This window comes from Rattus norvegicus, chromosome 6, assembly GCF_036323735.1.
Source record: "Rattus norvegicus strain BN/NHsdMcwi chromosome 6, GRCr8, whole genome shotgun sequence".
NCBI lineage: Eukaryota > Metazoa > Chordata > Mammalia > Rodentia > Muridae > Rattus > Rattus norvegicus.
In genome coordinates, this window is record NC_086024.1 from 56,739,925 (window position 1) to 56,760,904 (window position 20,980).

The window sequence follows — 20,980 nt, forward strand, 5'->3', positions numbered from 1 at the left end:
TAGAATCAGGGGAAGGGGGATTGGATAGAGGGTTTATGGAAGGGAAACCAGGAAAGAGGATAGAATTTGAAATGTAAATAAAAAATGTCCAATAAAAAAAGTGTAATTCTCCTGCCTCAGGCTCTGGATTAGGTAAGATCTAGCTAGAGGTTTACTTTAAACTAATTTGAATTTGAATGATAATTTTGTTGATTGCATTTTGGGTGGCTAAAGTTAATATCCAATTGTGAGTTTTCAAAGATGAGTTTAAAATTGATACCATCAATATCCAAACTGTAAATGACTAACATAATAACACTGACAATCATTATCTTAGGATCCATATAATATGCAAACAGTCAGGTACAATTCATATACCTTGAAACAGATAATACTGTTTAAGATTCAGGCTGAAGAGATGGTTCGGTGGTAAAGTCTATGTGTCGCTCTTACACAGGCTTGGTTTCCAACTGGTGGCTCATAGCATCTGTAACTCAGGTTTCACAAGATGTGAAGCTTTACTGGCATCTTCATGCCCGCGTGTGTAAATACTCACACAGGTACAGGCATCCACAGAAAAAAATTAATGACCATAATCATAATAAACCTTAAAGTAGTTGTTATATTATTGAGGTACAGATATTTTAATATGTTCTTAACAGATTAATGCTCTCAAGCCATAGTTGTAATCAAATGCTATTTATCTTCTATGCCCCCCAGAAAATAAGAACTGTACTGAATTTCCTTCATGGATCCACATAGAAGCACAACCACCACAATTCCACATGCTAGAGTGCCCATCTGTAAGGAGAGGGATGCCACAGAACTTGTGAGATTTGTGCTACCAGTCTTTGCAACATGTCTAGAAGACAACATAGACACAGCCAAAAGCTTCTTAATCACGAAATGCTGAAATCAATTAGAAAATGTACGGAGAATACTTCTTCTTTCAAAAAGATTCCAACATCAAGAATGATTTCAGACAAAACGGACATCTAGAATAAATAAATCAAGCAAGTGTTACTCATTTATTCCAGATTTTGTAAATTTGATAGGCATCCTTCCAAATTGTTATCAGTTTTCTTTTTGACCTGGAACGCCTAAAGCAACAGCTTTTTAAGCAGGCATGGGGCTCACCAGCAGTCTGAAAACATAAGCCCAGAGGAAATTGATAAAATAAAAATATTGAGACGTATCACAGAGTTATAAAGGTATCAATTAGTCACGTCAATAAAAAGGAGAGACTCGTTCCAGTGAAACTGTCAATCTTTATACCTGCTCATTTTAGAAGTAGAACGTCATGCACCTGAGTTGCAAGCATAGTTCAAAACAATAATTGCAAGTCCTTAACACTTTGCAAAGAGATCCTCAGATTAACTTGATTTTCGATGCTAATTTGCAATAATAATGCTATACTGCACGGACAATAAAGTTACGGTAAAACACACTCAAAGTTTTAGTATATACAGTGGACATATGATGACATAGCTACTCTCTTCATTAAACACGGAGAACCTGCTGTGTGTCCAGTCCAGAGACAAGTGGAAGTTCGGTGCCACTTGTGTCCTTGGCATGTCATCAATCATGGAGTTTGCCCTGAATGGTTAACATTTTTCCTACTACCCCTTCGATGAATACTAGCCTCTTTACATGATTTATTTAACTAAGTAAAAGAGTGTGGCCAATTCAGGATTACCTCACATTTATTTAGCAGCCCGGTTTCTTGCAGCCGTGACCAGATGCTCTGTATTCGCCCAGCATGCTCAGGGTGGGTGGTGGAATTGCCACAGATGCACTGGTGTTTCAGCATCAGACAGTCATAGGCAATTCCTTTGAGACAAAGAAAATATAATCAAAAGTTGAGATATACAAGGCATTGCTATGCATTAGAAGATAAAATAATTAGCCTGAGGTAGTTCTCAGAACCATGTGATAGCTATTTATGTGTGTCTGTAAAAAATAAAAAAAATCCACTCATAGATTAAACAGTACTTAAGCCTTAGTTCAATAAATATGTAAAGTGATACACGTACATATGTTCACGTATTTAACATACAGATGATCAAGTCTTATCAGTATTTCAAGTCGTTCTAATAATTGCAAACATTTTGAGGCAGATAATTCTCTTCAATATGGGTTCTAATTTTGTCAGTGAAGTTATGAAGTAAGCAGGTTTAAAAACCCTTTCATTTCCTTTGAGTAAACTGGAGTTTTGAGTTAGCATTATTCATTAGAATAAACTGAGGTAGTTTCCAAAGTCTTCCTTAATCAGTTTAGTAATTCCATCAAGTAAGTTTCCTTGCTCCCTGTGTTTCTATTACAATATTTGCTGTTATACAAGAACTACGCCTCGTGGGGGAGTAGACAAAGCTCTGAACATATGGAAGTTGTAGATGAGATCACAGCGGAGTCAAGGACATTAATGCTTCAGACTTATGGAAATAGCAAGGCTTTCCCCGAGTCAGGCCCAGAAGGATGGCAACATCGTCTGATCTTATATGTATGTTACAAAAGATTTGCCTGAAGGTAAAACTAGTTTATGCAGAAACTATCAATTCTGGCTTCAATGTTGACTATGACATGAAACTAGAGAATTTTTCATGGCCTGGCAGAAGCTTTCCTATCCTCCCCAACCCCGTTGGCATTTTAATCAGCAATGCCAGAAGGGAACAGATGAAGTCCTGAGTGAGTGTGTGTTATTGACATCAGCACAGACTGCCAAGGGTCCCAATGCAACTGACCCACGGAACGTCAAGGCCCGGCCAAAGACTGTTATTGACAAAGGGTTGGCTGGTAGCTAAAACCGCTGTGTGCAGATAGATAACTGCATCTTCCTCATCACGGGAGTGATGTTGTAGAGCGATCAATCCTATCCTCCCCCAGGGAGAGGACAACCTGAGGGTGCTCCCCTCACAAGACTTCCTTCTCAGATCCACATTCAGCTACGTACATTAAACTCGCCTCTTCATTCAGTGCTATGTAACGAAAAATGCCGAGTCTCAGAGTGTCTAGTGCATCTCTATCAGAGCACACAGCCCATTCGAATGCAGTTTGCCCACAAGTGTGTCTGTGTGTCTGCCCTTTCTAATTCCCCATAGACACCGGATTGGTCAAGTCCAAAACTATACAGGTCAAATTGAATCCCAAGCCACATAATGCCAGTGGATCTTACGTGAGGCTCCTGAAGGGTGTCTTCTAAAATGAGTATCAATTATAATGCCTTCACTACAGATTTCATAGATAATAACAATTAACATCAGGAATTAGTTATACATGATATTTTTAGTTACTCCCTGTGATAGGAAAATTTTTACAAAGATTGGTTGAAAAAAGTTATTAGTGGAACATAATATTCGATTTTGGCGGAGCAAGGAAAAATGTTATTTACAATACTGTAAGAATTAGTTAGTCAATCAAAAAATCTTCCAATAAATGACTGCTCAAGAACACTTTCCAACTGGTGGAAGATCAAGTGCCTGTGACAAGAAATTAAAGGACCATTATAGAAACTACTCAGTAACTTCTAAATGCCAGCCACTGATCTGGTACCATAAGCTACTTAAACAAATTTCATTTTCCCTTTGACCTACATTATTATGTTAGAGAAATGTTACTGAAGATGGGAAGTATTTCCCCTTGAGTGCACTAAAATCATGCAGAAGAATGACATCTGCATTTTGAAACCATGTGGTAAAAATTATGTCTGTCAGAAAATATTGTATAACTGTTCCAAATAATATCCACTCTTAAGACACACTGACTTCAAAACCCATCCCTAGGCCTGCTTCTGATCTCCTTGAATTTCTCTCAGCCTGCCTCTCTCTTCCTAGCTGCAGACTCTCTCTCTCTCTCTCTCTCTCTCTCTCTCTCTCTCGCACACACACACACACACACACACACACACACATGTATCTACGTGAAAGCTGAAATTTCCTCTTGAATGTCTGGATCCTGGTTTTCCTAAATGCTAATGCCTCTAACTCTTGATCTTAAACCACTCACAGAGCCCTTCATCTTGACAAGGGACTTCAAGTGCTTTTATTGCTCACACCAGAAACCTTTCTGTCCCCTTGATATTTCCTAGACTCCAAAGGTGTATCTGTTTTTCCTCCCGAACTGATCTTGAATCACTCACTTCTTATCTCTTTGGCATAAACCATACACAATCCAAAGGACTATACTCTCTAATCTGGACTCCCAAGATAGCCAGGAACCAGCTACTTGATTTTCCTGATGTTTCCTTTGCCACACCACACTAGCTACTTTGTTCACCAACTTCCTCTCATTGCTGAGAGTGATCTTCCATCAATACAGCACAGATAAGTCCCTTCTCTCTGTAGTTTTCTTTACGCATGCCTCCTGTAGGTTTCTGTTTCTACAATGAGGCTTTTCTTGCATTCCTCAATAAGGTCATAACCTGCCAGCTTGAGATCTTTCTACAAATGTCATGTCTATGCCTGAAGTCCTTCCTCAGCTTCCAAACTCTAACTCTCAGCTGGGTCATTCCATTTCATTCTTCAAGGCTCAGTTTTTGATGTGTCCTCCCCGAAAAGGCAACACCTCAGACCTGTCAACGAGATCTCTTGTACCCGTGGGTCTGACCTCTTAGCTTCTCTGTGATCTTAGGGCTCCTCTAAGATGCTGATGAAGATTATTATTGGCACATTTTTCTTAATATCATCTTTCCTTCATTATATGGTAAGATATACAGAAGCACAGACTACAGTTGCATTATTTAATTTTGAATTCCCTGCTTCGACAGCCATGTTCGGAATTCAGCAGCCTCTCCCAGACCATGCTGAAATAAACGAGGGAAAAGCACAGTTGAGTAGACTTAAGAAGTGGGTAGGCTTCTGAGATTTGGGGTTCCTTGAAGGCTTTAGCCAGTACTTTTGCTTGGAGTCATGGTGTTTGTGCGACTGTCACTGATATATTGCCCTTTGTTTTATACATGTTGCCTTTCAGCCAGAAAGCATTTCTTTTGCCGCATTTTATATTGATATAAACCACTTTGCACAATTTCACTGTTTTCATTTTGTACAAAATCCCACACAAACGAATATTCTTAAATAAGCCAAAAGGAAGATGTTCAAAAGGTCAGAAACGAGGGGAGCAGTAAGGAGGAGTAACTCCCAAAACACGGAGTCTGCAGGTGGATCCTCGCGATTTGTCTTTATCAAAGTGATTTATAACTTGCATTACATAGTTGGGTCTGCTTAATACATTTTCAACTTCTGTTACGCGCTATGACAAATGATAAAAATATTATAGAAATAAGTATAATACCTGCCAGATTAAAATACATTCTTTAAGAGTACAGAATATAATCATTGTGTTTCTGAACTATTTTTATTTTTTTACATAAATCTCAACTCCTTTAGATAGAATCTTTCCCCGTTTTTAATTTTTTACAGAGTACACTATCAACAAAAACTAAAATTACAAAACAAGCTGCAGGACGACAAGTCTAATGCCTGGTATCTGCAGAGTCTAACACAGAAACCAGGAGCTCTTAGGAAGACGTTTGAATTTAAGGGGAAATAAATAAGATCTGGAGCCCCAATCCTCTGCTGACTCATCCTAATGATGTATCAATGAGGTGCTAACAGGTAGCCAGTAAGGTGAGACATCTACCCCATCCTCCATCCCTTTCCTCTCTCTTTTTCCTTCTGAAACAGGGACTTACAGGGCGGGAAAGCAGCATGCTCTCCTTGAGAACCATATGGAATTCTCCTTTTGTTTCACACTTTCTGCCCCACTGGTCACAACTTGTAATATAAGCCCTGGGACCCATCTTTCTCGTGAAAAATGATTATGTTAAACAGTCTTAAAAACTTTTACCTGTGCTTTAAAGCTCAGTAGTAAGTTTTCTACAACACAGATAACACACAGATGTACACACATAAATATAGCCAGATATATACATACACACATATACACACAGAGATACCACACATACACAGACATATCCATTCACACATGCATATATATATGTATATATATACATATATGTATACAGAGGCACACACAGATACCACACATACACATATTCATAGATACACACATATTCAGACACACAAACATACATATGCAGAGATACACACACGGACCCACACATAGATACACACACACACACATGCAGAGATACACACACAGACCCACACACACACACACACACACACACACATACACACATACACACAGAGATATACACACAGACCCACACATAGATACGCAAACACAAGACACACACACACACACACACACACACACACATACACACAAAACTCCTGAAAAGTTTAATGTTTTAGACAAGCTTAGATTTTGCATTTTCTGTGGATTCCAGCGTATTAAATGAAGTGATGCAATTGAAGCAGCAAGTATATCGTCTTTCCTGTTCTCAATCATGACTGTTCAGCCCAGGGAATCTGTTCATGTCTACAGAAATGGACTCAGTCTAGAAAGACTTGTTTTAGCTTTGTTGAGTCCTCAGGGTAAAAGAGAAATTTTGATGTCTAGTATCTTTAGACAAAAACTATTAATCTTCATTCCTAATTCCTAGCATTTAATTTTTTATTTCACTTTTGGTGTCTACCTAGAATCACATTTTCTCAGGACATCTGCTAAAAGCATTAATAAATAAGTTTATTAAAAAGATTCTAGGGCCAAGATTATTATACAGCAGCTGTGTTCAAAACACGCATTTGTATATTATTTTCCAAAGTGTATTATACCCTGGCAGCCTTATCATAGTTCACTTATGACCTAGTAATAAAAAGAAGACAACCGCAAAATAATTACACGAAATGCATTTTTAAACTACACATAATAGTGATGGCAAGAAGTTGAGAATTCAGCGATCTCTTTAAAATAATAGTAAAACCAGTTTTAAAGGACAAAATGTAAATGGTAGGATTACTATACTGGGTAGAAAGGAAATTAGTGATTCTTGATTCTCATAAACTCCTTCTCCATACATTCAATCCAATATGGATTGAAGACATTATGGAAAAGGACTGAATGTGTTCCAGCGTTTTCCTTGTTCTTATTTCTGAAGAAAGCATCGGCAAGCTATGTAATACCATCTCATAGGCAGGTATTGCATGTAATCTAGAGAGATCTAATCAAACAATGCACACATGCAAATGCACTCCTTTGCCTATTACAGACTCCTGCATCCTTAGGGATCTGGGACCATTTTCCCAAGGGCACTCAGAGAGACTTCATTTTGAAACAAGTGTCCATTCTGACAGCATTCAGGCAGACATACTGTAGTTGTAATCCTTTCTATTCATAATCCCTGTCTACCCCCCAGTCTATCTTTTGGCTTGACTTCCCTATTCCCACCACACTCTTTAAGAGTCTACTCTCCATCACGCCTGTTATCTTTTCTTCAGAACACATAAACCAACTACCGGGTTATTTAATTTAAATATTTTAGATTTAATTTTATGTCTGGGAGTGTTTTGCTTGCATATATGTAGGTGCATCACGTGTGTGCTTGGTATCCATAGAGACAAGAAGGCATTGGTTTCCCTGTAGCTAGTGTTGAGAATGGTTGAGAGCCTTTGTGTGGGTATCAGGAAACAAACCCTGGTCTTCCTCGAGAGCTCAAGAGCTAAAAAATGCCCTTAATTGTGGAGGTATCTCTCTAGCCATGTAATACTTATTTATCTGTAAAATTTAATGTGTCAAGTGGGCAAATAATGTAATATTCAAAACTATGAAAGGAATTAGTAAATTGTGCTGTTTTGCTGGTTAAAAACATTTGTGTGATTTACAACTTGTGTTTTTATCTTCATTAAAATGACATTGTTAAAGTACCAGGTGGAAAAACATGGATTGAAGAATTCCTACCACTGGCTTCTGAACTCACTACACAAAAGCCTGTTACAGTGTAGGACTTATGACGATGGTAGGGAATGTGTACTAGGAGGCGATGGGAAAGCAGCAACACACGGTGTGCAAAGACACATGCCTTGCATTGGCCTCGGAATTCAATGCTAACACCCCTGTGAGCATGTCCTCACATATACAGACATCTTTCATACAAAACCTTGCGTTCTGGTAAGTCTGCATTCAATTATGTATGAAGGTAGAGGAGGATATTTCCAGACTCTCCCCAATGCATGGATCAACACAAGGTATACAGGTGCCATAACATAATATGTAACGTGTTTATAAGTAAGATACATGTTAATGTGTTTTTATTAGCTACATGATCAATTTGAGTTTATCTTGTAGATGAGGTTTTCAGATGCTAGATCAAATAAATATTTGAGATCAGCTGTTTAAAAAGTATATTACCAAAAAAAAAAAAGCAAATTAGCTTCCCCAATCTAAGTGGTAATCAAAACTTGTTTAGAGAAACTAAGGACATACACAAACATAGGCATATATCTGTGTGTGCATATAAATAATATGAACTTACACATATGCTAATGTACACACATATTATATACAAATGCACATATAATTTTTGTTTTGTCAAAAAAAATAAGAAATAAAAAATACTAAACATAAGCACAACCATATTTGAACTGTGGTTGCCCAATGAATGGTTCTCTTTATAGTGTATTAAAATAACCAAATCGTCTTCAACCAACATGTATCTTGTTTTGTAACTTGTAAACATGTAAATATTATCTAGTACTTAATCATTTAATCAATTAATGATTTTAAAAAAATACATATTTTTTCCTTATTTAAATTTTTTTCTTTTCTTTTTTAAAATTTTTTTTATTAGATAATTTCTTTACTTACATTTCAAAGGTTATTCCCCTTCCCGGTTTCCTGTCTATAAGCCCCCATCCCCTTCCCTTCCCTCCCCTTCCCTATATGGGTATTCCCCCTATACATCCCCCTTATTGCTCCTCCCCATATTCCCCTGCACTGGGGGTCCAGCCTTGGCAAGACCAAGGACTTTCCCTTCCAGTGGTGCCCTAACAAGGTTATTCTTTGATACATATGCAGTTGGAGTCCTGGGTCAGTCCATGTATAGTCTTTTGGTAGTGGTTTACATATTTATTTTTATTTCACCTGTGTAGGTGTTTTACCCATATGTGTGTCTGTACCCCAGTATGCCTGCCTGGAGGTTGTATAGGTCAGAAGAAGGCATTACAGGCAGAAGTGAGAATTCATGTGAGTGCTGAGAACCAAAGGCTGGTCCTTTGGAAGAACAACAAGTACTCTTAACCCGAGCATCTCTCTGGCCCCCAGTGACTATTTTTGTATACTCTTACACAACCCATATCTACTTACTCTCTTCTCTTTCAGGTGTTAGTTGGTTCATTTGTTTACTATACTGTATGTGTTCAAGTCATGTACCTAAGTGTTATTGTCAGTAAGAACAGAAAAATCACCCCTTCTCTTATAGAATCTCCCTTAGATTATAGTCCCAAATCAACAGCATTTAGAAATTTGACAGAAAACAATCCAGTGTGTTATAAGGGACTATACTAAGTCTTTGAGTTTAGTTGGAAAATAAAGTTTTCTTGAATGAAATAGTCTCTTAATAACCATTGAAACTTCAAGGATAAACTGGAGTCAGATCTGACCTAGAAACCATCTTTTATTCATGTAAAGACCATAATTTACAGGCAGAAAGGAGAGAAAATTGGCTGTTTTTACACTGAAATGTTTCTGCACATTTGTTTTCTACAAGTTGTACTCTTTAGTGAGCACTAATTAAATATTCTAATTATTTTCATGACTTTTATGAATATTAGTTTAGTTTTAGCACCATAATTCTATTTCAAATTCAACCCTAACAGAAATGGTAGTGGTATAAAGAAATAATTTATTAGCATGGATTAAGTCTGGCAACCTACTAACAAAAGAAAGAAGGCTGTCAGTTGTACTAAGGAGCAAGAAAGAAAAATCCAAACATGATATCTTATGAAGGTTTCATTTTGGAAACTACATTCAGTGTGAACTCACAGCTATTACCCTCTAGTGAGTATACTCTGTGAGTCGTAGCTGAGCCTACTTTGTAGCTGAGCAGAAGACATGATTTTAGCAGAGAAATACAATATATTTCCCTTTCCCAAAGTATTAGAACCTCAAATACTAAATCCCAATCTTTAAGTAAAATTGATAACGCTCCTATAACTTTACCTGTTTTCAGACATGACATAAGATCCTATGAGGTTGTGGCAGCCTGGCTTTATCAGACACCTTTCATCACCACAGGATGACAGAAACTCATTCTCCTTAGGGATGTCCTAACCCAAGTGGTTCACAGGCCAGCATGTGTGGCTGCTCAGTCTTTGTGACTGCGACTCTGGGGGTCACCTTAGCAACTGATTACAGGAAGACACTTTCTCCATGGAATACTTTTCTCTGGGTTATGTTTTCACTTTGTTTGTTTGTTTTACTTTGCTTTTACTTTGTAGAAAGGAGATGACAAGTCCGTTAGCTTGTGAGAATAAATACTATTAAACCTGAATGGTGATATTTAAGAATGCTGAGAGTTCCAGCTCAGGGGCCTCTGGGCCCTGAGACTGAAGTAGACGGTGACTTCAGTAACAGGAGCTTACCTTCCACTTTCATGGTGTCAGAAGGTGTCACGTAAGCTTCCAAAGGAGGGAAGCAACAACAGTCCCTTCCAGCTACGAGTGGATGAACCACAACGGTGGCCAGCATGACACAATAACCCCTAAAAGTGTACATGTGTTGGCAGTAACCCATAACTCTCTAATTGTACTTGAGACCAGCTCAACAAGAGGAAAATCATACCTGGTAATGGTAACCTAGCCAACTACTCAGGACTATTGAAGTCCTGGATGTTGGAAGAAAACCTACAACTTCTACCACTAAACCAGCATAATCCCTAACTACATTCTGAATATTATTGCTTATGCTCACAGATAAGTGTAGTCTTTACCTCCCTAAAAACACACACAAACAAGCAGCAAAAAACAAACCGATGCTTTTGGAGACTGCTACAGGGGTCACAGTCCATCAAAATGAAGAGTCGTGGAACACTTCTCGATGGACACATCCAAAATACAAACCACACAACTAAAGCTCAGGGATCATTGCAGATGACCGGGCAGAAAGATTGTAAGATCTAGAGAAATGAGCGGGTCGCTGGGAGATTATGTCTCCTGTGAATATCAGAGGCTACGCCAATAAAGTCTCACCAGCCTGACTGCCTCAATATGGGCTGAACAGGGACAATAACAATAGACATGTTAGCATGGATGGAGGAAGCCCAGGAAGCCTCAGTCCTCCACAAAGAACTCCAGGCAATTAAGGGACACTGGGAGTGGGACAAATAGCCTCAGACCCCCTGTCCCACAGAAGAGCTCACCAAATGATTATTCCATACCAAATGATCAGCCCTGAAAACTTATGTACATAGGAATATATATGTATGTTTGTGTATGTGTGTGTGAGAGTGTATACACAGATAGACAGTTATATACACTGTGGAGTGTATCATGAGAATGAGTTTTTACATTTATATACGCATGTATCTATGTATATGTAAATGTATATACATATGCATATGTATATCCTCAGGGTCAGAGGTTATTGTACAAAATACTTATTTTAAATAATTTTTCAAGAAGCATTATTTTTTCCATAATCAAATGCCATCACTAATGCTGATACGAGGAGTGCTCCCAGACTGGAACCTAATATGGCTGTCCTCTGAGAGGCTCCGCCAGCATCTACTAAGACAGATGTAAATACATTCAACCATCAGACTGAGCCGGGGACCACAATAGAAGAGTTAGGGGAAGGACTGAAGGAGCTGAAGGGGTTTGCAACCCCATAGGAAGAACAACAATACAAACTAACCAGATCCCTAGAGCTTCCAGGAACTAAACCACCAACCAAAGAGCACACATGAATGAGTTCACCGTTCCAGCTACATATGTAGAAGAGGACTGCCTTATCTGGCATCAGTGGGAGAGGAAGCCCTAGGTCCTGTGGAGTCTTGTTGCCCTAGCATAGGGGGATGCTAGAGGGGTAAGGCAGGAGTGGGCGGCTTGGTTGGGGGGAGGAACCTCTTAAAGGCAAAGGGGAGGGGGTGGAGGTTTGTGGAGGGTAGACCGGGAAGGAAAACAACATTTGAATTGTAAATAAATAAAATAACCAATTAATTAAAAATACTCAAAAGAAAGAAAAAGAATACAAGTGTGAAGATTCAATCTCTTTTTAATTTTAAAGAAAATAATTAGTCTCTACTCAAGAGTACATAGTGAACTACTCACCATTCTTAAGCAGGATAATAATAATAAAATAACTTTCCCTTTTATTGTACTCAATCTGAACTACAAAATTCATAATACTTTACTCTGCAAATTTTATTCGCTGACTAAACTAAAGCTAATTGAATGCCAAGTAAACACAAATCTCTGTCTTGTTAAAGAGAAACTTGTATAATCTATTAATTTAATAAGGGATCATCTCACCAAATCCATTAAATATGAATGGGCCTTAAATTACTACCTATTAATTATTACAGTATATGCCCTGGTAAATATTAAGCTCATGACACAATAAGACAGAACGCAGCGGTCTGAGATCTGGGCTTCAGTTCCGATGATCAGGTTGTTGCTATGTCATGTTCCTGTCATCATGGGTGCAGTCTCATTGTCATCTGGACTTTTCTAGAAATTGTACACCCTGATCATTCGGACACATTGTTTTCTCTAATTTATAGGATCTCTCTAAGATTCCAGGATCTCGCTCCATTGAGAGTGAAGAAACATGTGAAATTAGAGAAAGATGAGTGTTTTAAGAAAGGACCACTTCTCTACATCAACAGCAGGAGCAAATGAAATGAGCAGTTAAGCACTCTTCTGTCAAGGAGACTTCTTCAGTCAATGAACTCACGGTGGGACAGTTATCGCTGTGGAGTGTATTAAGGATACATACAAGCCACTTCCAGGAAAAAGGTATTCAGCATCTAATTACTAAGGCCCCTACTACTTTTGATAAATTAAGAAACTGTTAAAGAGAGATGACTCTGTGGTTAAGAAAGCTTTTACTGTTGCTGAGAACCTAAGCTTGGCTCTCAGTAACCACATGGTTGCTCATGACTATTTGTAACTCCAGTTCCAGAAGTATCTAAAGCACTCTTCTAGATTCTGCAGGCACCATTCACGGATGTGACACACACACACACACACACACACACACACACACACACACACACACACACACAGAGAGGGGGGGCAGAGGGGGGACAGAAAAAGAGAGAGAGACAGAGAGAGAGAGAGGGAGAGAGAGGGAGGGAGGGGGGAGGGAGGGAGAGAGACAGAGAGGAGAAAGAGGGGAAAGAGAGAGAGAGAGAGAGAGAGAGAGAGAGGGAGAGAGAGGGAGAGAGAGGGAGGGAGGGAGAGAGAGAGGAGAAAGAGGGGAAAGAGAGAGGAGAGAGGATGGGAGAGAGAGAAAGAGAGAGAGAATTACTATATATATTAGGAATCCTAGTTTTGAGCAAATATTTGCAAAATCTGAGGAAAGCACAGACAACACGATCCACAAGGCTTCCCCTGACACTGAGCTGCAGGTGCAGACCCTGTGGGATCTCTAGGCAGATTTTCAGTAACTCAAGAAGGAAACGATCTGGTCAGAGGCCCTGCTGATTTAAAAAAGGAAATATGCCCAAACTGTAACGACGAACAAGAGACGCTGCTGTCTTTTGGCATAACTGTTATCAAATTAGCTTCTATACATACCCTTGAGAGATGTCTATACATAGTTAATTACCCTGGCCAATCCATTCAGTGATTCTTAAAGTATGAAATGATAAGTGATATCAAGGGCTGGGCACATAGTTTCCAAAAAGGCATTATAACAGTTTCAAGCTCAGAGATTATAGCATGAGGTCATAGATGCCAAAATTCCACAATCTGAATCCTGAAAAATCCATTTAAAAATGATCACAGAACCCATCGGAGCTTTAGGGAAACATGTATATAAATTCTTCCTTGTTATATCCATGTCATGACTCGCTTAGGGCTTTCATTTGCTCAGCCACAGTGTGAGAGCCAAGGTATGATACATGGACCCCATTTTTGGCACGCATTTCAGACCCGACCTTGTTCTGGACTTACAATTATAGACTTATTTTTGCTATAGCCAGGTTCTTAAATATCAAACATGGCTGTAGGCAAAAGAAGACGTTGGTCAGAAAGCCCACCCAGAGGTACATAATAAATGGACACCCAGCCAACATACAGTTTCAAGCAAGACTTGCCTTGGTACCCTTGACTCTTATGAGTCATTTGTTTGGGAAGTCGGGAGAAAACACTGAAGAAAAATAACAAGAAACCAATGAGGAAAAGATACTCTTTGGAGCCAAATGCGGAAGCCAAGCATCATAAATTTCCTTGTGGTGAAGCTCGGAGAAGGTAAGAGTCTGAAGAACACTGCTGAAGAATGTGGTAGGGATTTTTCTTTCCAAGGGGGATCCATGCACCTGTTGATGTATTTTCCAGGCCCTTGAATGATAACAATTTATGGGGCCATTAATACTAAGCCCAAGATTTATCAGATGTGCCGTCTGTCTTGCGGCCAACATAACCTCATAAAATTTGGGTTGCGTCGGGTTAAAACGGAGCATTCTGCTATTGGAGTTATTCAGAGCATTTAAATTGGCTAATCCTACAAGAACTACACATTTCTCCTGCCTATTAAAGGGTCTTTAGGGATTCCTACCAGTGGCAGAGGCAGGCTGGCGGGGACAGTCTGCGGCTGGGTGAGGTGACATGGAGGGTGCAGGAGAAGAATGGGTCCTGGAGAGGAGTCCATGTTTCTCTAATCCATCGATGCCAGCTGCAGCCAGCCGAGCCTGGTGCACTGAGAGTGCACGCGTGTGTGAGGACTCCAGCAAGGGCGTCTGCCAAGGAAAGAGCAAACGAGACAAAAATGAGAGCCCGGCATTGAGGAGAACACTGAGAGCAACATGTCAACAAATTAAGTTCATCAGGTCAGGGATATAGACAGTGTGGGGAGGGGAAAGGAACAGGGGAAAATAGGGGGTGGGGGATGGGGGAGGGTTCACGATGTAGTCAACATCAATAAATCCATTCAGCAGGTGTTTACAAATTGACAGCCGTCCCTGCTGCCCAGCTAAGCAAGGCTACACGCTGGCAGGATGAGCTGGTTCAAAGGGACAGTCTAACAGATTGAAGAAACCAGATCTTCAACCCCAAGAACAGAATGCACTCACTTGTTGCTTTTCTTGAGTACCGATGTTTCTTTTTATGGAGCCCTAGAACGAACTCACACAGAAGGACTATCCATTACACTGTTTTTAAACTGCTCCGGAGACGTGATGCTGAACACTGCCCCACATCCCCATCGTCGGTACCGTGCGCGAAATCTATGAGCACTTCTGAAATTGCCAGTTAACTGACTATGTTTTGACACCTTTCAGTTTTCATATAATGGTGTAGGATGATGAGAGTTTTGTCGTGGTTTGAAGAGAAGAATATCAGTGCTGTAAAATTAAGGGTGCCATTTATAGACGCTTGGCTGTATCCTTTGTATTTAACATTACTTTTCTTTTTTTAACCTATCAAGTTATTCAGTCAGAAGACCAACTTTTAGATGCTTCTGGATGGTTCCTTAGATTGGATTTTTTGGTGTCCAAGAAGGACACAGATGGACAACTCATTTACTCATCAAAAGCGAAGTGGCCACATCCTCTCCTCAGTGACAGGGAATTCCTAAGTCTCCTGCTAGTTTTAAATGCATCTTTCCAAATAGACGTGGAAACACAAATTAAGGTGGAACAAACCTCATTTCAACTAGCCACCACGTTTAAGAAAACAACCAAAAATTTAATAAAAATTTTAAAACACGAGTCTAAGTTGTATAAATTTGACAATATGCAGGTTCTTCTGCTTTGATTTCTTGTTTTAGGACATGATATAAAGGTGGCATCCTTTCAGCAAAGTTCAGCCTTCACCTTCCTGTTGGTCTCGGTGTCTCCTAGCACACAGTGTAAGTCATACTCAATGTCAAGCCTATGTTCAATGGCCCAAGGGTACAGCTGTGGGAACAGAGACTGTCCTTTCCTAAGAACTTAACGTTCTGGTGAAGACCAAGACATAATACGAACACTGATGGTTTTCAAGCAGGGATCTAAAATGCATGAGTAAAACTGACCTGAATGTTTTCTGAGAAATCTACCATATATCTGCATCTTTTCAAAAAAATAGTATTAAAATTGAATCGTATACCTCTACCAGATTTGCTACATGCTCATAAGGATTATATCAACCTTTTAATTCTGATTAAGAAATTAAAACACAAGATGTCTTATGAGCTCCTAAAAGTTTTATGAGTTCTGGCACTATGCCCATCATGTCTAATGGATTTGTAGCTCCTGATAATTCATGTTTCTGCAACGTGGCATTTCACGTGACTACAAGTCTCCACACTCATCCTAAACATACTTCAAACTTTACAGAGAACATCTTTGCCCAGTCCCATCAAATGTCATTTCTCTTTCTGCTAAAGTCTTGTCACATTTGGATTTTCTCTGTCCTCTTCATTCATTTATACATATACATATATATATATATATATATATACACACACACACACATATATATATATATATATTCAAGTTAATGGCTTACAGTCACGATTTCTTGAGTTCGTGTTTGATACTGAGAACTGTGCTAGTGTGTAAGCCTACAAAACATAATTATTAATATAAAGAATACTGTATAAGGAAAAGTCAACGTGCTCTGAAACTGTTAAGAAGAAAAGAAGCAGATCAAACTGAAGGTTCCAGGAACTTTCATCTTTGAAAGCTTACTTCAAGTTAAAAATATGAAAGATATGGGAAGAAGATGAGGAAAGCTTTGTATGAAGCCCATGAATGCATGTATGTACATGTGTGTACTTGTATGTACATTTGGTTGTGTGTGCTAATACATGTGATCCATTCGATATATAGTACCACTAGTTTTTGAAAATGGACACTAGACATCACACTTCTCCTGATGTAGTTTCTGCTACATTTTATCTCATAGGTTTTCTCAATGCTAAAATGTTATTGTGCGTTGTGACTATATAATGAATATTTGGACATGAAAGGCCACACTTTAATAAATTTGTAGTTTGTTAATTTATAGCTGTGGTATGTCTTAATACAAAACTTTCCAACCCATCTCGTACCACTCAACATCCCCAATGTCCAGCATTGAGAATGTGCATTGCAGTTAACAGGCAAATTGCTGGGTTATAATGGTTTTTTATCACATGTGTTCATCTGATGTCTGATACACACATAGAAGCTCTGCTGTGCTGTTACACAGTAAAGCAAATTCAGCATCATTCCTCATTCATCAGACTGGCATCCCAAACTTCAGGATCTCGCCTCCAGCAAGTTATACAAAGATAAGAACTTTGCCTGGTACTAATTCCTAAGCAATGTTTCGATACACAAGAGACATGGATATGTTGACTATTTAAATGAATAAAAACAAAATACATAGCCACCTTTAAAATCTCGTGATAGCAGTAATTTAAAATAAGAATGTGATACAGACAGTTATAAAATAGGGTATAGCATAGAAATAACTGAAAAATTTACGAGAAATGGAGTCCAGCTCAAATAGTTTCCAAAGAAAATACTTTGAAATTACTTCTTGGGGAGAGAAACATGTCCCAGTTAATTCAGGACTATTTTTAATTGGTTTGTTTTTCAAATTTTCTGCATATCACATACATTAAATTTTTAGTTAATAAAGGTGCTTGATGTTTGTTCTTTCAGGTGTTTCATTACTGGAGATCTGGACCACCAGTTAAACATGGTCAACTATATTCAAACTGTCACACAAAATAAGTCCATAAGAAGAAAAGAAGTGGTTCACTTTAAGAAATCACTGTATTTTTACAATGAATCATGGTCTCTAGTGTACAGGAAAGGTTGTGACAATCAAGAAGGCAACCCATTAGGGGCTGGGGATTTAGCTCAGTGGTAGAGCGCTTACCTAGGAAGCACAAGGCCCTGGGTTCGGTCCCCAGCTCCGAAAAAAAAGAACCAAAAAAAAAAAAAAGAAGGCAACCCATTATTACGGTATTGTCCATTGATAAAAAGACCATTTCTGTGGGTAGAGATATCACACTGATTTTTTTCCTGCTGGCTAAAGGTAGTTGAAATCTTTCATGAAGTTTTAAAATTTTTAAATTAATAAAACTTTGTCATTTTATGTCACATTTCAGAGAATAAAAGAACACATTTCTTACTGTCAAACAAACAAACAAAAAATCAAATGCCCAACATTTCAGGTTCTGTAGACTTTTAAAACTATACATGTAACCAAATGGCCTTTCACTTATTAGGCCTGGGAAGGAAACTGTCATGCTCCTTAAGCATCATAAGCAGGCCAACATCAAAGCACGTTTGTAGGAAAAACACACTTTACAAATAGGCTTTACAAGGCCCACTGTCCTTTTCAGGCTATTTAATTCAATAAGGTAAATTTGCCTCTAAGGAGTATAAGATAATAGGATCATCAGTTACCCCTCCCACTGATAGAAACTCTCCAATTACTTTCAGGGAAGTTGTCATGTATCCATTTTGTAAACTCCTCCACATTGCCTAGTGAACACTGATGCCTGGGCCAGCCGGTACTGTATGCTAATGGATGTGTAGAGCAGGGAGACTGCGAGACTCCATTCTGCGGTTCGTGTCTTTTGTTTGTGTTGTTCTGCTTTCATTGTTCGTTGCTATTCTATGAAACTTGTTTATGGCTTCTGGATTTTCTCCCACATCTCAGTGGCTACATCATTACTTGTCATGTGGGTGGTCATCCATAGGCTGTTAGCAATGTTATAGCTTCAGCTACCACAAATAATAAAATTTATAATGTCTGACCTTTGGAACAATCACAGTCTTTCGAATTGCTTTTACAAAAGAGAAACCTTAGAAGGAAAGGTGGTAACAAGAGACGCAATCCCGGGAATAATAATTGAGAAAGAAATTCCTGTTCCCACTTTAAATTCTATTTCTAAAAGCACTTCTCAAAAAGAACACCACCTTCCATTTTTAGGGTTGGGTAAATCGAATTTCCTTTTTTTGGCTCACCATGTTTGAGATTTCAGAAATATTGCCTTTATAGCAAATTAGAATTGCAAAAATTCCTAAGGTTAGCAGAAAAGATGTCAGGTGCATTTGCATATGTAAAGCCTTTCTATTGTGCAGGATGGGTGAATAAATCTTGGTTCATTTTAGACTTTGTAAAGTTAAACATGTATGTTTGTAATTTGTAGGCCATTATTAAATAAATGGATGCAATCTACAAACTTTAAAGTAATCAAGAAACAAAATTTAAGAGGAAACAAAAGAAACAATCTGAAGACTGAGAAAAAATAAAACATTAAAATAGCAAATACAAAACACAAAGTGAGATACTAGGAAGAGTCCCCAACTCACAGGAAGCATAGGTGAGGAGAGCTTACCTAGGTCCTAGGTAAATGACAGAGGCAGCCAAACTGCTTTGGCTGAACCTATTAAAGGCAAAACTTCTACAAAGGAATAGAAAGCAAACAGTGACATACAACAGACACAAAATCGTTATGCAGAAAAATTTTTCTATGTAAAGGACAAAATGGATGTTAGGGAAAAAGTACCAGAGACGAGAGAATGATATCTATAAAACAGTGTAAACGTTTAATTAACAAAATTCTGAACTTCGAGGAGTCCAATGAAATGGACTCAAAATTAAAAAACAAATCGGCAGGGCTTCTGGAATCAACTACAAAATTCACATGCACGATTTTATAACAAATTTGCCACAAAATAGAGCTAAAGAGGACTTAAAGGAACTTGCTCACTGAACTGGAGTGGCTTCATTTTTTCAACCAGCAAACACAGAACACATGAATCCAAACCAAATTGATGTGATCACCACAGTAACGTTTCCACAGATACCGTCTACAATGAATCACATTCAGCCTCACAGAGAAAGGAAATTCTACTACAACTATAGAGTTGGACCATAGAAAAAGTATGATAGGTGAAGCCAAACATCGTGTGATTTCATTTATATGAATGATGGACACCAGACATACCTCAGGTATCTTACAATTTCCATGTGAGCAAGGAGTGTAAGGTAAAATCTGGCGAGCCCATGAAGAAAGAATAATTTGGACTTCTATTAACATTGTATGCAAAAATAACTGAATGTGGTTAGACATAAAGGCACAAGTGTTTTAAATTTGAGAAAAAATGTTGAGATTGCCATTCTGAACAAAGAAATCTCAAATCTTTTCTTTATTGGAATTTAGAAAAGCAGAAATTAGAGGTAAGTGCAAATACTTGAATAACAAAGTATAAATCGTACATGCCTACAACACTATTCCTAAAAGCAGAGAAAAATAGATACATACTATTAATAGGGAAGCCCTAGAGGATGGAAGGTTCAGTTATCCAATAAGGTAAACACAGAAATAACCTCACAGCTATGTAAGAAAGCCCACATTTAAATTATCTTGAGAAAGTTTTACATTCCACATCAATTAGAAATGGAGAAATTGAATATTATCAATTGTTATTGAATAGATAGACCAAGATGAACTAATGGGTATCTCTGAGAGAGTAATTGATTTAAATATTTTAAGGACAATTCTCTAATAGGTATCCAAGTGAAGCTGGAACATAAACTACAGTAAAAGAGAGTGAAAGGATGTAATTACACACACACACACACACACACACACACACACACACACACACACACACACATATATACCACAAATCGCTTCAGCTTTAAATCATGTAAGTCAATGCATACATAAGCATGTATAAATATAACAGTACGTAAATATCAATAATAATGAAATAAAATAAAAAGAAATTTGTGGGAAAGAGACATAGAAAATCCACAGAAGTAATGGAAAAGGTACATGTGTATATATGTTTATGATGTTTATGTTGATGTATATGATATATATGTATATGATGTATATGTGTATATATGTGTGCTATACACACAAACATTCTACTTGTGAATTCACTTCA

General features: G+C 38.2%; 1 protein-coding gene across 32 annotated transcripts in view; it reads right to left on the minus strand.

The window, feature by feature from the left end:
- The window catches only part of Hdac9 (histone deacetylase 9), an 862,183-nt gene that overhangs the window by 250,453 nt on the left and 590,750 nt on the right, over nucleotides 1-20,980 (minus strand). For all 32 annotated transcript variants that reach the window (XM_063262499.1, XM_063262495.1, XM_063262482.1 and 29 more), the window contains 2 exon segments: nucleotides 14,656-14,836; nucleotides 1,676-1,809 (listed from right to left, as the gene is read on the minus strand). In XM_063262499.1, coding sequence (XP_063118569.1) covers nucleotides 1,676-1,809; nucleotides 14,656-14,836 — 315 coding nt within the window.